The sequence below is a fragment of the Oryza glaberrima genome, chromosome 3 (genome assembly GCF_000147395.1).
Source record: "Oryza glaberrima chromosome 3, OglaRS2, whole genome shotgun sequence".
NCBI lineage: Eukaryota > Viridiplantae > Streptophyta > Magnoliopsida > Poales > Poaceae > Oryza > Oryza glaberrima.
Genome location: NC_068328.1, coordinates 8,632,951 through 8,654,987, shown reverse-complemented (window position 1 = coordinate 8,654,987; position 22,037 = coordinate 8,632,951). Strand labels below are relative to the sequence as shown.

Sequence of the window (22,037 nt, the reverse complement as noted above, 5' to 3'; positions counted from 1 at the left end):
TTCCAATAATCTCATAATCAAATTTGAATTTTGAAATATATATATATATTTCCTTTCCAAGCTCGTGATTGGTTGAAAATGTTTACATTTTCATGCACTAGAACCAGTATCTTAGAAATGTTTATATCATCGTAAAAAATGTTTATATCATCATAAAAATTTTGAATCCAAGAAATACTTATATTTTAAAATAGAGGGAGCATTGTGCATGTATCTTGAGTTGCTACCCTTATGGTTAGTTCATTGGACGTTTCAGCTACACTGGCCGGTGCAGGCCAAATAGCAGACCATGTTAGTCAGGGCACTTGGCCAGTTGTCCGATGTCCAACCAATGAAGGTTGACGCTTGATATGAAGCAGGTTGATCAAGCACAGATGAACGGCATGTGCACAACCCCTGTTGCACCAAACTTGCTTTTTAAGTTTTAACTGAAATTAGGATAGCAAAGAGAGTACTTTAGGCTTCATGCTACGAGCTGCCTACGACCATAGACAGGCTTAATCTTGTCTTATAGTTGTATCTTGTTGATCATTAGGTGCCTAACTGCCTACATAGGCATAATGCATCCTTTCATCTGATCTTTGTCACTGACCCCATGTACAGAGTCCTATAAGTTGCAATGTTCTAATCCTTGTTTCGTCAGTCATTTCGTACACATGGATGAAAGTCTGGGGTTTAACCACCGATGCGATCCAATCTTCTCCTACAGTCGATGATAAGGAAATCGTAACAAAGAATGTGAATTTTTTTGACGCTACAAAGAATGTGAATGATCTGACCAGTCTATCTTTCACCGAACTGAAGCATATACTCTGAATGTCTAAGATCATACTTAGACTGAACTATATACTCTGAATATCTAAAGATCTCATACATTAATACTTACGCTGCAGGTTGCAAATTCTAGTCATTATTACACTCGAGACCTAAATTATGATTAGTGGGGTGTACTCCGATAGAACAGTTTACAGTTCAGAACTCAAAAGCTACGAATGAATTCATGACAAAAGGCGACAAGTGATACGTATTCGAGAATAAATGTGTGAACAAAGGCCGTCTCAAAAAAAAAGAAAAAAAAAAGAGAATCCCTTTGCCTGCACTCTAAAACCCAGCCCGACCCAACTCTTTGTACATGACCAGCAAAAGCACCGTCTGCTGCGACTTTTTTTCTCTTGTGCAATCTATTGTCGGGAAAAAAGAGAGGAGAATTATCATATCATCACCTAATAAATTGCAACCACCAGAGGTACTGTCCTCTCTATATAACTCTTTCTCGGGCATTTTGCTGGCACTTGCCTGTTCTAGTATCTATAGCTAGCTAACTGTTACTGTACCTCCTCCCATATATCATCTGCATATTTTTGCAGATCGATAAGCGAGAAAAATGGGAGCACGCTGCCTCGCATTGCTTCTCCTCCATGGCACGTTGCTGCTGCTGTTGCTGCTGCCACAGCTGCCGCTCGCCGGCGCGGCGACGAGATACTACACCTTCAATGTGCGTGCTGTATCTGTTCATGGATCTGAAGCAAGCAGCATATGGAGTATCGTTTGGTTATCTTATCGATCGAGTTGTTTGTCTTTGGCTGTTTGCAGGTGAAGCTTCAGAATGTGACACGGCTGTGCAACACCCGGGCAATCCCGACGGTGAACGGCAAGTTCCCCGGGCCGAAAATAGTCACCAGGGAGGGAGACTGCGTCGTCGTCAAGGTGGTCAACAATATCAAGGACAACATTACCATCCACTGGTCTGCACCCTGTTCTTAATTAAATCACTTAGTTACATAGAGAAAACATATATAATCATCGTAGAGAAATCTCAGTTCTTATTACTTTTTGTTTGCCATTGTTGTACGGTGTTTGCAGGCACGGGGTGAGGCAGATGCGGACGGGGTGGTCGGACGGGCCGGCGTACGTGACGCAGTGCCCGATCCAGACGGGGCAGAGCTACGTGTACAACTTCACCATCAACGGGCAGAGGGGCACCCTGTTCTGGCACGCGCACGTCTCCTGGCTGCGATCCACGCTGTACGGCCCCATCATCATCCTCCCCAAGGCCGGCCTCCCGTTGCCCTTCACCGAGCCGCACAAGGACGTGCCCATCATCTTCGGTACGCTTTGCTCCTAAGTCCTAACTAACATATGCTCCGTTTTGCAACGAAAAACACGTATTTTTTTGCGATTAATATCGTGTTTGAGTCTATATACTATACTACGGTGGTGCAGGAGAGTGGTTTAACGCGGACCCTGAGGCGATCGTCGCGCAGGCGCTTCAGACCGGCGGTGGGCCCAACGTCTCCGACGCCTACACCATCAACGGGCTTCCCGGCCCATTGTATAACTGCTCAAGCAAAGGTGAGAATAGGAAAGCCCATCTTGGTTTTGATTTTATTTTTTGATGGGCTTTTGAAGTGTTTGTTCGTGTTTGTGAGGGGCAGACACGTTTAGGCTCAAGGTGCAGCCCGGAAAGATGTACCTGCTCCGGCTGATCAACGCTGCGCTCAACGACGAGCTCTTCTTCTCGGTGGCCAACCACACGCTCACCGTCGTCGACGTGGACGCCTCCTACGTCAAGCCGTTCGACACGGACGTGGTCCTCATCACGCCGGGGCAGACCACCAACGTGCTGCTCCGCGCCAAGCCGACGGCCGAGGCCGCCGGCGCCACGCACCTCATGATGGCGCGCCCCTACGCCACGGGCCGCCCCGGCACCTACGACAACACCACCGTTGCCGCCGTCCTGGAGTACGCGCCGCCGGGGCACATCAAGAGCCTCCCGCTCCTCCGCCCGTCGCTGCCGGCGCTCAACGACACGGCCTTCGCCGCCGGCTTCGCCGCCAAGCTCCGCAGCCTGGCCTGCCCGGACTACCCGTCCAACGTGCCGCGCCGCGTCGACAAGCCCTTCTTCTTCGCCGTGGGGCTCGGCACCACCCCGTGCCCGGGCAGCAACAACCAGACGTGCCAGGGCCCCACCAACACCACCAAGTTCACGGCGTCCATCAACAACGTCTCCTTCGACATGCCCACCACCGCGCTCCTGCAGGCGCACTACACCGGCCAGTCCGCCGGCGTGTACACCGCCGACTTCCCCGCCTCGCCGCTGGAGCCGTTCAACTACACGGGCACGCCGCCCAACAACACCAACGTGTCGAACGGGACCAGGGTGGTGGTGCTGCCGTACAACGCGAGCGTGGAGGTGGTGCTGCAGGACACCAGCATCCTGGGCGCCGAGAGCCACCCGCTGCACCTCCACGGCTTCGACTTCTTCGTCGTCGGGCAGGGCACCGGCAACTACGACCCGTCCAAGCACCCGGCGGAGTTCAACCTGGTCGACCCGGTGCAGAGGAACACCGTCGGCGTGCCGGCCGGCGGCTGGGTCGCCATCAGGTTCTTCGCGGATAACCCTGGTAAGAATTACGCGGCAGATCGTACATGTCGTTCGACGATTTTGTGATCGAAAAACTATTTCTCTTATACGATGCGAATGATGTGGCAGGTGTCTGGTTCATGCATTGCCACCTGGAGGTTCACACAACCTGGGGGTTGAAGATGGCATGGGTGGTCAACGACGGCCCGTTGCCTGAGCAGAAGCTGATGCCTCCGCCGTCCGATCTTCCCATGTGCTAGAGATCGATCAATCGTTGACATTATTTGACCAAGGCTGTGATTCGTTTATTCCGTTTGGTTTGCTACACATAATTTGTCAATGGATAATGCCGTACGTACATACCTGCAGGATTGAGGTCTTGTTTTCCATTCTTCCAAAGGTGTTGTTTATTCTTGTAAGGGGTTTGCCATTGTTTTTTTTTAAAATTCTACAAGTAATTTTAGCTCGAAAGTTCGGCCGTATATGGTCAATAAGAATAGTTTGACTCTTACATTTTGACACCCACGATGGGCTCAATCTCAGATGACTATATTACGGACTAGTATTTTACAAGCGCGAACTATGTATGATACTGGACTGTTACAACAAGAATTCATATAAGATCATATAAGCTTGTAGTCGGAATCAATCACGCAATTAAGCTGATGTAAGATATATAAATCACGGCCAGGTGGCCTTGCAATGCGGTTGTTTTCGCAGCTGATGTTGATGTCCATAAACTAGATGAATACTCGTCGTGTTGTTGCGGGAAATTAAGTTAGATAATGTGTATAAATAAGATGTAATATAATTATTGAAACTAAAACAAATTGATACTTATGAATTTTTAACCTAAAAATAATTAAGATTGCATGGTGTTATGAGAGAAAAAAGATGAGACAATGTAAACCATAGATCTATCATCCAAAGACTAAAAATAATTGAGGTGACGTGGCTTAACGAGAGAAAAAAGAAATAGCATTACCTACGCTTAGTGGGGATGAACTATATAAGTATATAGGATAGGTCGATGGCGTTCACACATATGTCCATGTACATGTGGTTAAAAAAAAAGGTTATTTGCTCCGATCATGAATACACTACTACATAAACAACAATTGGTGCCGGTTAGGATACAGTCGAATTTTCCAACCAACAATTAGCATACGATACTTTTGAGGTGGTTTCAAATATGTTGGTTTAGAAACTGACATATTTGAATTCCAGGAATTTAAAAAAAAAAAAACAGCCCATGAAATCCCTATCAAGAACACGATCACAGAATCAAACCACTGAGAAAACAACCACGGGAGTTTATTTGAGCTGGTTTTGAAAGATGCGAGAGTGTTTGTACCTAGTTTTGAGTTTGAGGGATAAAAGACTGGTCCTATAGTTGAGGGAGGTAAAATAGACTTTTTTCACGCTACCCATCCATGCATCATTACAGCCGGCCATTTGCCCGTTGGCGGATGGGTGCGATCTTGCCGTCTGTCATCGAATTTCAGAGGTCATTGGGCCGAGCATCGTATGAAGTACCAACCGGTAGGAAAGGAAAGTAGGATCACAATGGAAAACTTTGTTGTGACAGGTAGAAATCTCAGTAAGCTTTTCCTTGAACGGCGAAGCATAACTAAAGCACTGGCTGCTGCCTGTTAGAGCAGGTACAGTAACAGACTATAAGCCAACTATAAATATATTTTAAAAAGATAAAAGAAGAAAAAGAAGAGCAGCGGGCAACAGATCTGTAGTTAGTTGCAGCACGGACTCCAAGACGTAATGTGTGTATGACAGGTGAGACCAGGTATCAATAGTATAGTAAGCAACTATTGTATGAATTGGCTATTATATTGGCTATAGATGATTTGGAGCTTGTAGTGGGCTATACTATTAAACTTGCTCTTAGGCTGCGTTCGTTCATTGGAGATAGGGGAGATTGTCACTCGTTTTCCGCGCGCACGCTTTTCAAACTACTAAACGGTGCGTTTTTTGCAAAAATTTTCTATAGAAAAGTTGCTTTAAAAAATCATATTAATCCATTTTTGAAGTTTAAAATAGTTAATACTCAATTAATCATGAGCTAATGACTCACCTCGTTTTGCGTATCTTTCCAATCTTCCTAATCCTCTCCCTCTCAAACACACCCTTAATCCTCAGAATGGTAGGGAAAGTATCATAATAATTAATACTCCATATGCACAATTGTGTAAAGGAATGGGATTTTGCGGGGAAGTGTTCCATCTCAGTTTTCCCAACTCACCTCTCTCGTTTACCGCACGCACGCTTTTCAAACTGTTAAACGGTGTGTTTTTTTAAAAAAAATCTATAAGAAAGTTGTTTTACAAAATCATATTATTTTTTTTAAAAAAATAGTTAATACTTAATTAATCGTGTAATAATGAATGCTTCGTTTTACGTGCCGAGGACAACCCCTCCTCCCGAACACACCTAGTTGCTGCAAGTTTCTATGCACTGCTTCAGGTCGAATGAACCACAATCGGTGCAAGCTATTCCAACATTAAACTTCAGAACAAAGTTGTGCTATATAAGGTTATGTCCCTGTAAAATAATAATAATATACTATTTCCCCAGTATTAATTCGGAGTGCCAACTTGTGATCATTGGCACATGCATGATGCATTCCATCACATTTTTTTGGACTCATTCGAATGGAGTAGTAAGTAGAACAGTTTTTCCACAGATGCCAAATTATCACGAATACTTGCAAACCACATGGGAATTGTACTTGGTGATGGTGTTACAACAGGTGTTGGCTATTCAACTTGCTGGAAAGATTCTACCCAAGACCAGGTTTAGATCGATCGATGAACTAGTCCTTTACTTCAATTTTTAGATAAGGAAGACGAATCACAGTTTGTCCTTTATAACATTAAGGTCACATTAAGTAAAGACATCGTATGACTACAGATAACAATTTCAATTAGACCCAGGAAAAAGTACGAATTACACCTCCGAACTATCGTGGTCGTCCGAATTACCCCCCTGAACCACAAAACCAGACATTCTTCACCCACAACTATGAAAACCGGACAAATTACCCCCTCGGTTCAATCCACGGTGGTTTTGGTCTACGTGGCGTACGCGTGGCAGTCCAGTCAGCATTGTATTTATAAAAACAATTGTGGGACCCACGTGTCATACTCTTCCTCCCTCTCTTCTCTCTCTGCATGCCTCACTTTTCCTCTCTATCTCTCTCTCACCAGTGGGTCAGCGGCGGCGGGCGACCACGGGCGGCGGGCGAGGAGCTGAGGCCGGCGACGAGCGGGGGTGGAGGCGTCGGCAGCGGACGGCGGGTGGGCGTGAGGCTAGCGACGGGCAGGGGCGGAGGAGGCGGCGGGCGGCGGTCGAGGAGCCGAGGCCGGCGACGGGCGGTGGCGGAGAAGGCAGTGGGCAGCGGGTGGGCGCGAGGCTGGCGACGGGCGAGGGCGGAGGCGGCAGCAGGCGGCGGTCGAGGAGCCGAGGTCGCTCGAGAGCCGGCGGGCGACGAGGAGCCGAGGCCGCAGCGGGCGTGGCTCGAGCGACCTCCTTCTTGCCGCCCTCATGCGTGCGCGCGTGCAAGGGGCTTGGAGAGCGCGCCGCGAGCCCACTCGCGGCGGTGGAGGAGGAGAGGCGGTGGCGACGCGAGGAGCCGCGGCCCCCGCGCGCCTACGAGAGGAGGAGGAGCCCGTCGCCCACCGCGCATCCCCGCTCGCCCGGTCGGCCTTGCCTCCATCGCCGGCCGCCCACTGCGCATCCCCGCTCGCCCGGTTGGCCTCCACCTCCGTCGCCGGCCGCCGTCGTCCTCGAGCCCCCTCCGCCACCCGCAACTGGTTCCGCCCCCGCGCGCTGCCGTCCTCACCTCACCGCCGCCACGCTCCTCCGCCGCCTCCGCCTCCGCGCCGACGTCCTCGCCATCCGCGCCGCCGTCTGCGCCGTCCTCGCCAACCGCCCATCCTCGCGCCGTCCTCGCCGACTGCACGTGCCCACCGCCCATCCTCGTTGTGCGCGCTGCGCGCCGGCCTTCTCTGTCCCCGCCAGTTGCCGGCCTCGGCTCCTCGACCACCGCCCGCCGCCTCCTCCGCCCCCCGCCCGTCGCCAGCCTCGCGCTCACCCGCCGCCCGCTGCCGCCTCCGTCCCCGCCTGTCGCCGGCCTCAGCTCCTCACCCGCCGCCGCCGACCCACCCGTGAGAGAGAGAGAGGAAAAGGGAGGCATAGATTGAGAGAGAGAAGAGAGAGAGGAAGAGTATGACATGTGGGTCCCACAATTTTTTTTATAAATATAATGCTGACTGGACTGTCACTCGTACGCCACGTAGACCAAAACCACTATGGATTTAACCGAGGGGGGTAATTCATCCAGTTTGCATAGTTGAGGGTGAAGAATGTCCGATTTTGTGGTTCAGGGGGTAATTCAGACGACCACGATAGTTCGGGGGTGTAATTCGTACTTTTTCCTTAGCCCCATAACATAGTACTTCTTTCAACCTGCCCTTCCCGTCCAAACTGAATGCATTGCTTGAATGATCCATCTACTCGTTTGTGAAAGGGCATGAACCTCTGTAAAGGATAAGAAAAATCAGGATCTGTGGTGACCGGAGATAGCATTAGTCGGCGTCAGGCACAGAAGAACGGTACGCCCGTGCATAGACATGGTAGATCAAGCAAGTTACATATCTCTGGTGCGTTCGACCGTGAAGTCCCTCTCTCGGAGCTAAGGTCAGCTGACCAAAGTGATCAGGACCAAGCACGAGTGAGTCGGCCTCACGCCCTATCATTCCCACGTGCCAGCCCGTGCCCTCCGTTTGTACCGAATATGACACCCTCTCCTGTGTGCCATTGTCTTGTAACTATGGGAGGATAATGATCGAGTTGCCTCTCGCTCGAGTTTGATCGTGTCAATGACAGCGCAGTTTGCAGCTGCTGTCTGCTGTTTTATGTGTAACAGCGACGTCAGGTATTTTGGACTCATCATCTCCTCTTTCTCATCCACACATTTGACTGCGGTATACTCCTTCCATCCCTTAATATTTAACACCATTAATTTTTTAAACATTTTTAACTATTCGTTTTATTTTAAAAAAATGTGAAATATGTAAAATTATATGTATATATAAAAGTATATTTAACAATAACCAAATGATAGAAAAAGAATTAATAATTACTTAATTTTTTTAATAAAATGAACGATTAAACATGTTTAAAAAAATTAACGATGTTAAATATTTAGATACAGATAGAGTAATAATTATTGCTTCCTCGATCTGTAACCTAGTAATCAACAGCTCGTGGTTAGTGACAACCTGTCGGCCCCTATAGGCACAATTAGTCGGTTAGAGATTGTGAAATAAGGTGGCTTCCGGCAAGTTGATTACTCGGTTAGAGTAGTAATCACAGGCTCACAGCGTATATTTGCTTTTTCATGTAGAGATGGACTTCGTAATCTTGCCGTGCGGTCGCGTATACGTTAGAGCTTCAGTTAAGACTTAAGAGAGATGAAAGCGACGGGTGGGCCTGTTTATTTGAGGAAAAGAAAATCTTTAAGTGTCACGTCCGATATTTTACTGATGTTGGAAGGGGTTTTCGGATATAAATAAGAAATTTGATTTCATAACTCGTCTGAAAACTGCGAGACGAATCTTTTGAGCCTAATTAATCTGTCATTAGCACACGTGGTTTACTGTAGCACTTATGTAGCACTTATGGCTAATCAAGAACTAATTAGGCTCAAAAGATTCGTCTCGCGATTTTCTCTCTAACTGTGTAATTAGTTTTTATTTTTTTATCTATATTTAATGCTTTATGTATGTGTCCAAAGATTCGATGTGATGTTTTTGGGAAAAAAAATTGTGAACTAAGGCCCCGTTCAGTTCCCAAAAAGTTTTTTCCAAAAACATCACATCAAATCTTTGGACACATGCATGGAGCATTAAATGTAGATTAAAAGAAAAACTAATTGCACAGTTAAGGAAGAAATCGTGAGATGAATCTTTTGAGCCTAATTAGTCTATGATTAGCTATAAGTGCTACATTAACCCACACGTGCTAATGGCGGACTATTGAGACTCAAAAAGTTCGTCTCGCAGTTTTCAAGCGAGTTATGAAATTAGTTTTTTCATTCGTGTCTGAAAACCCCTTCCGACATCCGGTCAAACATCCGATGTGACATCCAAAAATTTTTATTTCGTAAACTAAATATGCTCTTAGACAGGGCTGTAAACACAGAAATAATTCATGTGGCTCTTGATGGGCCCGGCCCGTCAGCCGGACGGGTCATACTTGTCAGGGTGCTTTTGTTGACCCCCACCGATTCGAGTTCGACTATTCATACGACGCCATCCAATCCATCCGATCCATAGCCGCTGTTCTCGAAGAGCATGATCGGATAAGCTAGGCTAGGGTGACGTTACCGACGTGCAAACCTACGACGACGAGGAGTCAAGGACTACGCAGGCGCAGGTGCGCAGCTAGGCCTACGCAGCATGGTCAGGACTCAGGACGGGGCGAGCGGTATGGCTGCGCCGTGATGCGGCAGGGCTTGGCCATCCCGTCCCGCCACGACGAGGAATCCCGAATCCCTCGCGTACACCCATGCGCCGCACCAGCCGCCGGGCTGATCGGCAGAAGCCGACGAGGATAAGGCTTCCGCCTCTATGCTGATCGCGAGTCCCCCGCGGTGCCCAATCCCACGCGCCTCCCGGCCTCCCGCCGCGCGTCCATGCCGCCGTGCCCCCCCCCCCCCCCCCGGGCCGCGACCGCGTGAGATTCGGCCGGCCGACCCCGGGTAGGCGCGTGCGGAATCGCACAAGAAAAAATAACCGAGCGACGCGCGCGCGCGCACGGCGCACGGGCGGGGCGGTTGCACGAGGGGCCGCAAGTCCGTCCACACGGGAAGTCAAACAACCCATCATCAAAACTACCCAAACTATTAAACGATCGAATCAACCGGGAGTCCGTGCAAGAAGCCAAGAACGTGTACAAACAGCGGTCACGCGTAAATATCATCGGACGGTGAATCCGGGGATGGGTAAGAAGTTTGGCAGTACAGGACCGAAAGGGTTTCTCTCTCTAAAAAAAAGTTTTTCTCTCTCGACATGTCGATTGGACTGGAACGAGATGAAGAGACGGCGGTGGTTGTGGGGCTACGCCACCAAGCGACATGCGCAATAAATCCCCTGCTGGCTTGGCCCCTGTGTACACGAGGGAACACGCGGGGGCCCGCCTCCAGGCCCATCTGACTCAGCCCAGATTGGACTGCAAAGCCATCAGTCAAGAACACCGCGAAACCAAACCAGAAGCATATCAAACGCTTCACCTCTCAAATCATCTTCGCTCCCACGGGACTACTAGCTCATCCGGAACACCCCGAGGGAGAAGAAAAAAAAACACCAGGCTGCAGGAGCAATGATTTCGAATGGCCCTTTTTCCATGTTTGCATTTTGCAATAGGGCTGTGTGTTTCAGCTTTTTTTTTCTTCAAATTTCTAACTTTTTCTATCACACTAAATATTTGGACACATGTATAGAGCATTAAATATGGAAGAAAAAAATAATTGTATAGTTTATATGAAAATTACGAGACAAATCTTTTGAGCCACATTTGTTAATGACGGGTTAATTAGGCTTAAAAGATTATCTCACAGTTTACAATTTAAATCTATAATTTGTTTTGTTATTATTCTATATTTAATACTTTAAATGTGTGTCTGTATGCGTTAAAAAAAAATTTAGCACCGAACTAAACACACGGCCTAGTTGAACACACCGGCGCTTCACGCCAAACAGTACGGCTGTATCGCGCGCGGGGTAGCGAGGCGAAAGTTAGCGGCGAGATAGGCCATGTATTGGCCCGGCCGGGATTGCATCATGCGCCATATGATTACGTGCATGCTTGTGTGTAATGGCACTACCGTCTCGGCCGAGATCGATCGGGCCTCTAGAAAGGATCGGACGCCGTACGTCCTTGCATTGATTAAACTCACATGGACTCGGGTCCGCCAAATTGCGAGTTTTGACCTCTTTTTACACAGGTGCCCACCAAGTGCGCTAGATGACGGTACTGTCATAAAATCGTGGCAATTGCGCTTTTCCCCCTATATCGCGGCCCGTCCTAAAATAAAACCATATTTACCATGTCTTATCTATCTACTATATTATTAAAGGAATAGAAAAAAAAGTCTCTACGTTCGTTCTCATGATCTAAAAATTCTCATATTAATTAGAGAAAAAGAAAAAGCAGAGTCCATATAGAAATACAATTTAGAAATAGCTGAAATTCGGAATTAAAAAAAGAAATATTAGAAGAGGAGACTAGAATCTATATAGAAATACAATTAGGAAATAGTTGAAATTCGGAATTAAAAAATAAAGAATATTAGAAGAGGAGACTATAGTCCATATAGAAATACAATTAGGAAATAACTGAAATTCGGAATTAAAAATAAGGAATATTAGAAGTAGAGTATAGAGTCGATATAGAAATATAATTAGAAAATAATTGAAATTCGGAATTAAAAATAAGGAATATTAGAAGTAGAGTATAGAGTCCATATAGAAATACAATTAAGAAAAAGAAAGAAATTCGGAATTATAAAATAAGGAATATTGGAAGTAGAGTATAGAGTCCATATAGGAATTTAAAACTAACTAAAATTCGGAATAAACATAATAAAATTAAAGGTAGAGTTTTGAGTCCGTATAAAAATACAATTTACAAATAACTAAAATTAAAAATTAAGAAAAACATGAAAAGAAGAGTTTAAAGTCAATATAGGAATACAATTTAGAAGTAACTGAAATTCGAAATTAAAAATTAAAGAATATTGAGAGATGAGTTTAGAGTCCACACAGAAATACAATTAGAAATAATAAAAATTCAGAAATAAAAATAAATAATATTGAAAGAAGAGCCTAGAGTCTATATAGAAATACAATTAGAAATAATAAAAATTCAGAAATAAAAATAAATAATATTGGAAAAGAGCCTAGAGTCTATATAGAAATACAATTTACAAAAAAATTCGGAATTAAATAAAGAAATATTAAAAGACGAGTCTAGAGTCCATATAGAGAAATATATAATTTACAAATAACTAAAATTTGATATTAAAAATAATTAATAACTAACACGTATATAAAATACAATATAAATATTACACATTTGTAGTTTCGTAAAGTTATTACAAAATTTAAAATTATGATGTCATTTTAATATATTTGAATAATATAATGAGGAAACGTATATGCTATTATATGAGAGAAAATATAATGATGCTAGCCGCGCAATCTGCGGGGGCCACCATGCTAGTTTATTTTAAAATAAATCTATCTCTAAATAACCATTACATTAAATTTTATAAAAGTAGGGGACAAATGCATCGAACTTCAGAACCCCAAGCTCTCATCCATGCCAGAAAAAAATGGGGGCTCTGTTAAGGGTAGAGGGGTAGGGCGGATTGAGTCTTCCGATATCTAAGTTGGACCAGCGTTGCCTGTGTAAGTGAGCTAATTTACCGACCATAATGTTAAATCCATAACTACTCTATAAATTATAGTAACTAATAAATAACCCAACCTTGCTATACGTACGACTCCTCCGTCCGACCAGTGTGTACGACTGGAACGGCTGAGCACGTCGCTATGCACAGCTTCTGCCTGAATTTCGTCAAGCTAAATCCAATGCTTGCTGTCTTAATATTCTGTTTTTGCGCATATACACACACAAAAAAAGTACAGTGACATCAAAAACCATAAAGGATGAAGTGTACTGTACTGTCCAATTATTGCATAAAAATAAAGATGCTAATGTCTTGTTTAGTCTGTCGATTGAAATTAGACTTAGCATTTCGAAGGGAAGGGCCAACAAGTTTGTAGGTTCTGCACGCCTACAGCCCACGAAGATCGACGTTCCGCACGTTAATGTTGCTGCGTACTCCGTAGTCGAACGATCCAGTCGTGTGTATAGCATTTTCGTAAATAACCTAATAAGCACAGCACAATTTTAGGCTTCAGCTGGTATTAACACACGATGTGTCTCTTTCACTGCCATATGTATCAACCAATCGATTTGGTCGGCAATCTACACCAGATAAAATGATTTTCCGACCATTTGAGCAATGCATCAAATACCTAAGGAAAGTGATCAGGAATGACTAGAAATTTTAGGGAGGTAGTAGGAACCCAATCCAACCCACCATCGAAATGGTCCAGGTCCATTTCGTCCATCCCCCATCAGTGACCCGCTATAAATAATGTGCGAGTCCTCACTCTCCCTCACATCCGTGCCCTCTCCTTCTCTCTCTGTGTCTCTACCGCATCCCCTCCCTCTCTCGGCGAGCCGAATCCATGGAGTTCTACGTGGACGACAAGTGGAAGTTCTCGAAGAAGAGCCGGAACAATGGCAGCAGGCGCGTCCCCGGCGGCAGCGGCGCGGGCGGCGACCCGTTCCTCAAGAGGTCGGCCAGCTCCAGGGACCAGGTGATCGGCCGGGGCCGCGTGGGCAGCGGCGGAGGCGGCGGGGCGGCCGCGGCGCCGTCGTCGTTCTCGAGCCGGTGCGCGGGGCTGGTGAAGGAGCAGCGGGCGCGCTTCTACATCATGCGCCGCTGCGTCACCATGCTCGTCTGCTGGAAGGACTGCTCGTAGCCGTGGCGTGGCCTCCCCCCTCCCTCCCTCCCTCTCGCCCCCCGCTGCCGGCCGGTACCGAAGATCTCTCGTCCTCGCCGCCGCTCCTCCTCCAGAAGAATGAGAGGTGGCATCGAGAAGATGGCCAATTAGGTGAAGTATGTATAGATCAGAGAGTTTGATTATTAGGAGCCCTTTCCTTCCTTTTTTTTCTCCCCTCTCCCATCAATTCGTGGGGTGTTTCTTGATCATTGCTACTGCTTGATTAGTTAGTGATTAGCAGAGTGTTTAGTACTACAAGCTAGATGTGGTATTGTGCACAAGTTTTGGGATCTCGTCCTCCTCAAAGGAGCTGGGGATCTGGTAGTTGTTGAGGCTGCAAAGGGGGGAGCTGGGCGGTTAGCAGCTTAGCTGAAGCGAAAATCTAGTGGATCTCCTACTATTGTACCACTACAAGGCCGAACAGTTGTCAGTCACTACCCGATGTATAGCTAAAGAAATGAGACGCAACAAGATACACACACAACTATTTTTTTCCTTCCTTTTTTTCTTGTCATGTTCCTTCTGCGGTTAACCGGTGGCGACAAGGATACGCTGCCTAAATTAAGAGAGATCCAGCTGAACACAAGAGGAAATGGAATGGACAGAGATGTGGATGATGGGGAAGACCAACGAAGGGCGAAGAAGAAGAGGAGGAGGAGAAGTTGTGGTGGTGAGGGGAATGCATTGGGATGAGCAAGGAAGGGCAGGCAGCCAGAGGCAGTAAATGGGGATGGCGACGGTGATGGCATCCTTTCGTTTGTCCTCACCCTTCTGGGACTGCCATTTCCGGCGTGGCCATCTGACGCCCTCCATTATTGCACCTGGTGCTCGCCCCCTCCTCCCTCTCCCTCGGCTCGGAGGAGGAAGCACGCACACATGCATGCGTCGTGTAGACGGCGAGGTAGAGACGACGACGACGACGACGCAGCTGGCTGGCTGGCTGGCTGCAGAGCGCAGCTACCCTCCGCTCTCGCGCTGTGATCTGCAGATGATACAGTTACTAATTAATGTGCAGGCACATTACGTCAGTCATCCTACGCATTGAACCCATTGTTAATTGCGGCGAGCCAGCGAGTGAGCTGGAGCGGTGGTCGTTTGGAGCATCAAACAATGTGCCGCAGTGTGCATGAGAGAGAAGATACTAGCGAGGGAGAGAGATGGTGCCACTGCTTTGGCTCTGTCCGGATTTTTATAATTTAGGCCTTTCTTAAAATATATTTTAGAAATAGACCTTCTGAGAAACCTGTCGCAGAAAATGAACTCTAAAGTCGATGCCAGCGACCCTATGGCGGACTGATCATCCTCTCAAACTAGCTATTGATAATCATCATGGTAAGCTATTGCTTCCCGCCGAACGTCTTAAGGCAGCGTTCGTTCCAGTGAGTTTGAAAGAAAGCACATTGTTTTCCACGTACACGCTTCCCAAACTATAAACGGTGTGTTTTTTGCAAAAATTTTCTATAGGAAAGTTCTTTTAAAAAATCACATTAATCCATTTTTGAAATTTAAAATAGTTAATAATCAATTAATCATAAGTTAATGACTCACCTCGTTTTACGTATCTTCCCAATCTCCTCAATCCCCTCCTCCTCAAACACACCCTTAGTGATCCATCGTGGTTAATGATACAGTTACTAAGATGAACGTCTTACACCCTCATCTGATCTCAATCCTCAACTTAGGCCCCCTTTGATTCAAAGGAAATTCATATGAATTTTAGGGCCCCTTTAAATCATAGGAATGAAAAAACAAAGGAATAAGAAAAACATAGGATTCTGACAGGAATGCAAGTGTAAAATAGAGGATTGTAAAACACAGGAAAAACATAAGAATGACTATTTGATTGGGCCGCATGAAAAACACAGGAATTCGAGGAGAGATAAAGACACAAATGATTCTTTCCATGAGGTTCTACCTCATTTAAATTTCCTTCAAAACTTGCATGGGAAAAGACAATCCATAGGAATTTCATAGGATTCTGTAGGATCCATTCATTTGATTCAAAGGGCTATATAGGAAAAAATCCTATAGGAATGAAATCCTCTAAAATTCCTATGAATTTCCTTTGAATCAAAGGGGCCCTTAGAGGATTTCATTCCTACAGTAATTTTTCCTATATAGCCCTTTGAATCAAAGGAATGAATCTTATGGAATCCTATGAAATTCCTATGGGATGTCTAATGCCATGCAAATTTTGGAGGAATTCTAACATGAGGTAGAACCTCATGGAAACTTTCCTTTGAGTCTTTATCTTTCCTCTAATTCTGTGTTTTTCCAGCGGTCCAATCAAACGGCCATTCCTGTGTTTTGCAATTCTCTGTTTTACAAGTACATTTCTATCAAAATTATACGTTTTTCCTAATCCTACGTTTTTTCATTCCTGCGATTCAATGGGGCCCTTAATGTAGTAAAAAAGGGAAAAAAATACATTTCACGAAATGAAGTGAGGTATCTTTGTTTATCAAATTTTAAACAAAATCGGATGTCAAATTAAAAGATCGTCTTGCATCCTCACCCAATCTCAAACTTCGACCAACAAAAATGAAAACAAATAAGGAAATATATTTTTATGTCAGTGTCCAGGATGGCCACGCTACCATAGAAATATTTGGTGCTGAGATGTTCAACTTTGGTACCAAAGGTCCTTTAGCACCAATCTACTACAAATTTATTTATAAAATAAGTTTTTGAAGAGGACCAGATTGTAAGAAAAATCCAGCTAGCTCTGTCCCATACGTTGCTGCAGGTGAACTGGGCACCCGCACACACACCACACCCCCGTCGTTGAGAGAGAATGCTTGCTCAGGCGCTAGCTACTCGACGGACAAGCGCAAAGTGTTCGACGGGCGTTGCCATCGCTCGCACGGCGAGGCCCGCCATTGGCCACCGCCATCGAGCGGGTAGCTAAAACTTACTACTAGCTCCCTGCGGTTAGGCGTACGTTCCCCTGCGGTCACCGTCGCCTGTGCGCTCGTGCAGAGGCGCCTTGGCTGGCCCCCATCGATCGTCCTGTGCGCGTACGGACGACGTGTCGTCGCAGCCAACCACGACGACGGCCCGTGATGCAGCAGAGGCCAGGCCAGCCAGGGAGAGGGAGGGAGGAGCCCGGCTAGCTTCGAGGCGTTTCAGCACCAAATGCACCTGAAATCGAAAACCGCGCAGGCGCACTGTGCTCAAAATTCGCCAACAGTTGTAGTCGGAATCTTTACGAAATCTCATTCAGATCGATCCCCGCTGTCCACTCATGCTTTCGTTTCGTCCCGTTTCGACACGCACTTAAATTACCCCAAATCTCAGCAGCAATCACTTCCCTAATTAAGATATTCTCATTACTCCAAACAGAAATCTTCACAGTGCTAATTAGAGGGTCAGGCCTGGTGGTGATAAGAGTTAGAAACATGATAAGGACCTGACGATGAACAAGTAGGTCCAAAACTTTGGGCTCTTAAGCAGCAAACCCAGCAGGGATGTACAGGCATTAGTCTGCTGTTAGTGGTTGGTGATGGCTGGGGTTAGCGTGGGCCTTTGAAACTGTTGCGCCAAATTAAACGGTCCTCCGCTGCACTGCGCTCCACCTCACCTTCTCCTTTGGATCACGCGAAGCTAATTTTCTCTATGCCAGGACCCATGCCAGTTGATTAACTAGTTTACGATATCTAATCTAGCACTCCTGCCCCAGATTTCCCAAGGGACAAACCGAATCATCTTGCAGAATGTAGCAAAGTCAGGTCAAGACGTGCACTTTTAGGTTTAACCTAGATCAGGGCGACATGCATGGATCCGGGTTCCCTCGGTTATAGTATACTTCATACTCATACCAAGAGTATGGAAAATGATCTAAACAGTTTGCTATATATCTTTATAATCTCTTCACGTCATATCTAGATAGTAGCACATAGATAGTCTTTATAATAAGGCTCGAAAACAATTTTCTTAAAAAAATTGTACTATATATATATACACACACACAAACACACACACTTATCCTATAAGTATAGAAACATACACTTACAAACACCTTCGAATAACTAAGCGGACTTATCTTAAGATTAACAATACTAGCATGGATATCTCGCTATCGACGAGAACTTCACCTACCATTAAAAATATATAATTAGCCATAAATGTGAACACTCATACCAAGCCTACTTGGCTACTTAAGACGGTTGTTCCACTACAAGTAAGATAGTCAATTGAGTTACGCTTACTTCACCATATAATTAGTGATTTTATTATACATATAGTGTATGCAACTTATTTGTAAAACGACCCATCCTTCAGAACCGCGCAACCAACCCATTCGATGAGTTGGTCTACTTGCGTGTAGCATCCCACTTACGTTGGGTTAACCCATAAATAGTATAGTTGTAGGGACAATGTCTTATAAGTTGGTTTCACTTTTTGATGTTGTACTAATCAAGTGCGGGCGACACTCATAGGTCGCATCGTATTTACTATGCCAGGATGTTAGAGCATTCTTTTTAGATTATTTGCTTCATGCTTCAAAAAATTACATACTCTCTAAGAAAACTTTGTTATGCTCCATTGGCTAGATCGATCACTTATTTTAAATTACTCCCTCCGTTTATTACTCCCTCCGTTTCAGGTTATAAGACGTTTTGACTTTAGTCAAAGTCAAATTGCTTTAAGTTTGACCAGGTGTGTAGAAAAAAGTGGTAACATTTTTAACCCAAGATAAATTTATTATAAAAATATATTCAATTATTAATTTGATGAAACTAATTTAGTATTATAAATATTACTATATTTGTCTATAAACTTAGTCGAACTTAAAATAGTTTGACTTTGACCAAAGTCAAAACGTCTTATAACCTGAAACGGAGGGAATACTTACTAAATTTATTTATCAAAATATTTAACTTATCACTATAATTAAGTAGATGCACATGGTCTCCTTGAGCCATGGAATTTTCGATTGTAGTATTGGCTCTCATAAGCTCATATTGTAATCTCTGTGGTAGTAGGAAACTAGTAACCGTAGCGAAAAAACATCAACTGTGCATGGAGTTATTAAGGTTTGTCTATTCATCCATCATCACATAAAATCTTGTTAAATATCAGTTACTTTTAACCGACCAGGATTGCTTCTGGATATGTGCAACCCTTATCTTACCCCCTTCCTTTCCTCACTTATCCATCAATTCACTACGTTGCACCGCCCCGCAGTCACAGCTGGTTCCTCTCTTCATGCCCAGGCATGCCACTTCATTTCGTCTATGTTGTAGAGACTTGTTAGCCACTCCCTCCCCATTGTATTTCCGTCTCTCTCTTCCTCAACTCCGGTGAAGTTTCCGGCCTGTCCTCGTCTATCTTTAACGATTTGGCACTACCACCTCATCTCCTAACAACTATATCTGATGATAAGAATCTCTTGCCGCCAACACTATCCACCATTATTCTCCTTCCACAGCCATGATAGAGTCACCACCGCCAAACCACCTCCATTCCTCCAACATCCCTGTCATCCCTCTAAGTCTGGAGTTGGAGGACCCCTGTTCCCTCATCCCCCAACTTCATTACCATCCCAAACCCTCACCTATTGCCATATCATCGATGTACGAGGAGACACCAACGCTAAGGAGGATGAGACTATACTAGAGAATCTCGCATATAAATAGCCGATGAGTAGGTTTGACTAACACTTTCAGACTTTTTATAGTCACTTGGCAAGTAGCAAACACGTACTATCTCTGTTTCATATTATAAGACATTTTAACTTTTTAAAGTTAAACTTCTTTAACTTTGACTAACTTTGACTAAGTTTATAGAGAAATATAATAATATTTTTAACATAAAAAATATCAAAATATATTTAATGTTATATCTACTAAAACTAATTTAGCGTTATTTATATTTTTTTATAAGCTTGATCAAAATTTTAAGAGGTTTGACTTTTAAAAAATTAAAACGATTTATAATATGAAGCTAAGAAAGTATGCATTATGTAGGTCATCTTGTCAGACAAAAAAAAAAGATAACGAAAAAGAGCAGGAGAGACCACGATGCACCGCAAGAAAAAGGAGGCATATGCATCCAGTAGTAACAGCATGGCAGATGGTGGGATACTTTAGGACTATTACATCACCATCATTGTTTTCCACGCGCACGCTTCTCAAACTATTAAACGGTGTGTTTTTTGCAAAAAAAATATATAGGAAAGTTACTTTAAAAAATTATATTAATCTATTTTTGAAATTTAAAATAGTTAATACTCAATTAATCATGAGCTAACGGCTCACCTCGTTTTGCGTATCTTTCCAATCTCCCCAATCACTTCTCCTCAAACTCACCATAAGAACGTTATCACCTTGTTTAGGGGCTGTTTGGTTTCCAGGGACTTATTCTAAGTCCCTGTCACATCGGATGTTTGGACACTAATTTGGAGTATTAAAAATACACTAATTACAAAACCCATTTCATAAGCTTGGACTAATTCGCGAGACGAATCTTTCGAGTCTAATTATGCCATGATTTTGACAATGTGATGCTACAATAAACTTTTGATAATTATGGATTAATTAGGCTTAAAAAATTTCGTCTCGCGGATTAGCTCTCATTTATGAAATTAGTTTTTTTATTAGTCTATGTTTAATACTCTAAATTAACGTCCAAACATCCGATGTGACATGGGCTAAAAAGTTTTAGCCGCATCTAAACACCCCCTGGTCCACGAGAGTGAAGCAAAAGAGCTCAAGTGCTTCAACACTGTGCTTCCCTGGCCCCTTCCCTCTCTGCTAGCAAGACAGTCCATGTGCCTGCACCAAACACTTGATGTGATGCACCTCTCTTTTCATGCCTGTTAGTAGTACGTACGTACTCCAGGAAGCTGTACTGGTAAGGATATAATCGCATATGCTTCGCATTACGATTGCCCTGAAAAAAGAAGAGGAAGGAAAGAAAGAATAGCAGCAACAAGCCAACAACCAATGAATGGATCAGCTGGAGGATCAATACGATGCAGAGAAGCACCAATGCCGATCATCAGTTCTGGTGGTCATACGATGCGTTCTTGTCAAGTTTTCACGATTCGACTCGTGCGATTTTGTTCTGAAGCCTGTGTGTGTCTCCGTGGTGGTGATGATATGTAAGTTTTGATTAGTAATTGTTTTCATCGTTTTGCTGATGAATGCTGACTGCTTTTGTACAGGTGGTTGCTGCTACTCTGATCGTGCTCGCCAGCCTAAAACGCTTTTGGCAATGCTTGCAAAAGGCACCCTTTCTTGCTTTTGGTAACGGGAAACATTGTCCCCTAGCATCTCGGAATCTTTGATAATTCTCTCTAGCCAAAGCCGGCGCAAAATTCTGTCGCATTCAACTACCCGGTTTTTTTGAAACCGAATTCATCTCCGCCTCAGTTTGCGCCCTGCGCGTGTTACTTATGAACTGTGACGGAATGAACTGCGCCGGTAAAAATATATCACTGCCTCGATTCCCCTATGCAATATCGGCAGCATAGCATCGACAATCCGGCAGCCCAGTACGGTGTGCCCATCCGGACGCCGCCAAGTACCGAATGGAACGAGTCACCAACCAAACCCGCCCGTGCGCGAGGAGACCGCCGAAGATTTTCCTTCCCCCCGCACTCTACTCACTCTCGTTGCCGCACGGGGCGATCGGCCGGTGGAGCCGAGACCCCACGCAGCCGTGGAAACCCAGATCGATCTCCCAAGTCGTCACAACGCGCGCCGCGCGCGCGTGGAATCCCCAAGCACGATACGAAAGGCCGGCCGGCTCGGCCACACACATACGCACATGGACGCACGCACACGGTGCCGTGCGGTCAAACTGGGCCTCTGGCCGTGCTGAGCGAGCGTTGAGAATTGAGACGAGGAACCAAGGCTGCACCCGGCGGGGTGATGCGGTTTCGTCGTCAGTCGTCACACGTGCGCGTTGGGGAGGTGTAGCCGTGTAGGGGCCGGGGCAATCAACCGCGAGCGAGGCGCTGTAGCGGGCGCTCCACCGGTGCAATCGGAGGCCGAAACGTGCGCGCGCGACAG

The 22,037-nt window shown here is 45.2% G+C and overlaps 2 protein-coding genes across 2 annotated transcripts; both read left to right on the top strand.

Moving 5' to 3' along the window:
- Positions 1–1,283: 1,283 nt before the first annotated feature.
- Positions 1,284–3,928, top strand: LOC127769036 (laccase-10). Its single transcript, XM_052294732.1, has 6 exons — positions 1,284–1,495; positions 1,594–1,745; positions 1,864–2,108; positions 2,224–2,352; positions 2,436–3,404; positions 3,494–3,928. The coding sequence occupies exons 1-6, from the start codon at positions 1,385–1,387 to the stop codon at positions 3,622–3,624; spliced, it is 1,737 nt and encodes a 578-aa protein (XP_052150692.1). The 5' UTR covers positions 1,284–1,384; the 3' UTR covers positions 3,625–3,928.
- Positions 3,929–13,556: 9,628 nt separating this feature from the next.
- Positions 13,557–14,514, top strand: LOC127765504 (small polypeptide DEVIL 11-like). The gene has a single exon (XM_052290416.1). It carries the CDS (start codon positions 13,702–13,704, stop codon positions 13,996–13,998), a length of 297 nt encoding a protein of 98 aa, XP_052146376.1. The 5' UTR covers positions 13,557–13,701; the 3' UTR covers positions 13,999–14,514.
- Positions 14,515–22,037: the final 7,523 nt, after the last annotated feature.

Excerpts from the sequence above, each read along its gene's own strand:
- LOC127769036 (XM_052294732.1), top strand. The coding sequence starts at position 1,385 with ATGGGAGCACGCTGCCTCGCATTGCTTCTCCTCCATGGCACGTTGCTG. Across the intron at positions 1,496-1,593 it reads CGAGATACTACACCTTCAAT|GTGAAGCTTCAGAATGTGAC; the intron begins GTGCGTGCTGTA and ends GGCTGTTTGCAG. Across the intron at positions 2,353-2,435 it reads GTATAACTGCTCAAGCAAAG|ACACGTTTAGGCTCAAGGTG; the intron begins GTGAGAATAGGA and ends TGTGAGGGGCAG.
- LOC127765504 (XM_052290416.1), top strand. The coding sequence starts at position 13,702 with ATGGAGTTCTACGTGGACGACAAGTGGAAGTTCTCGAAGAAGAGCCGG.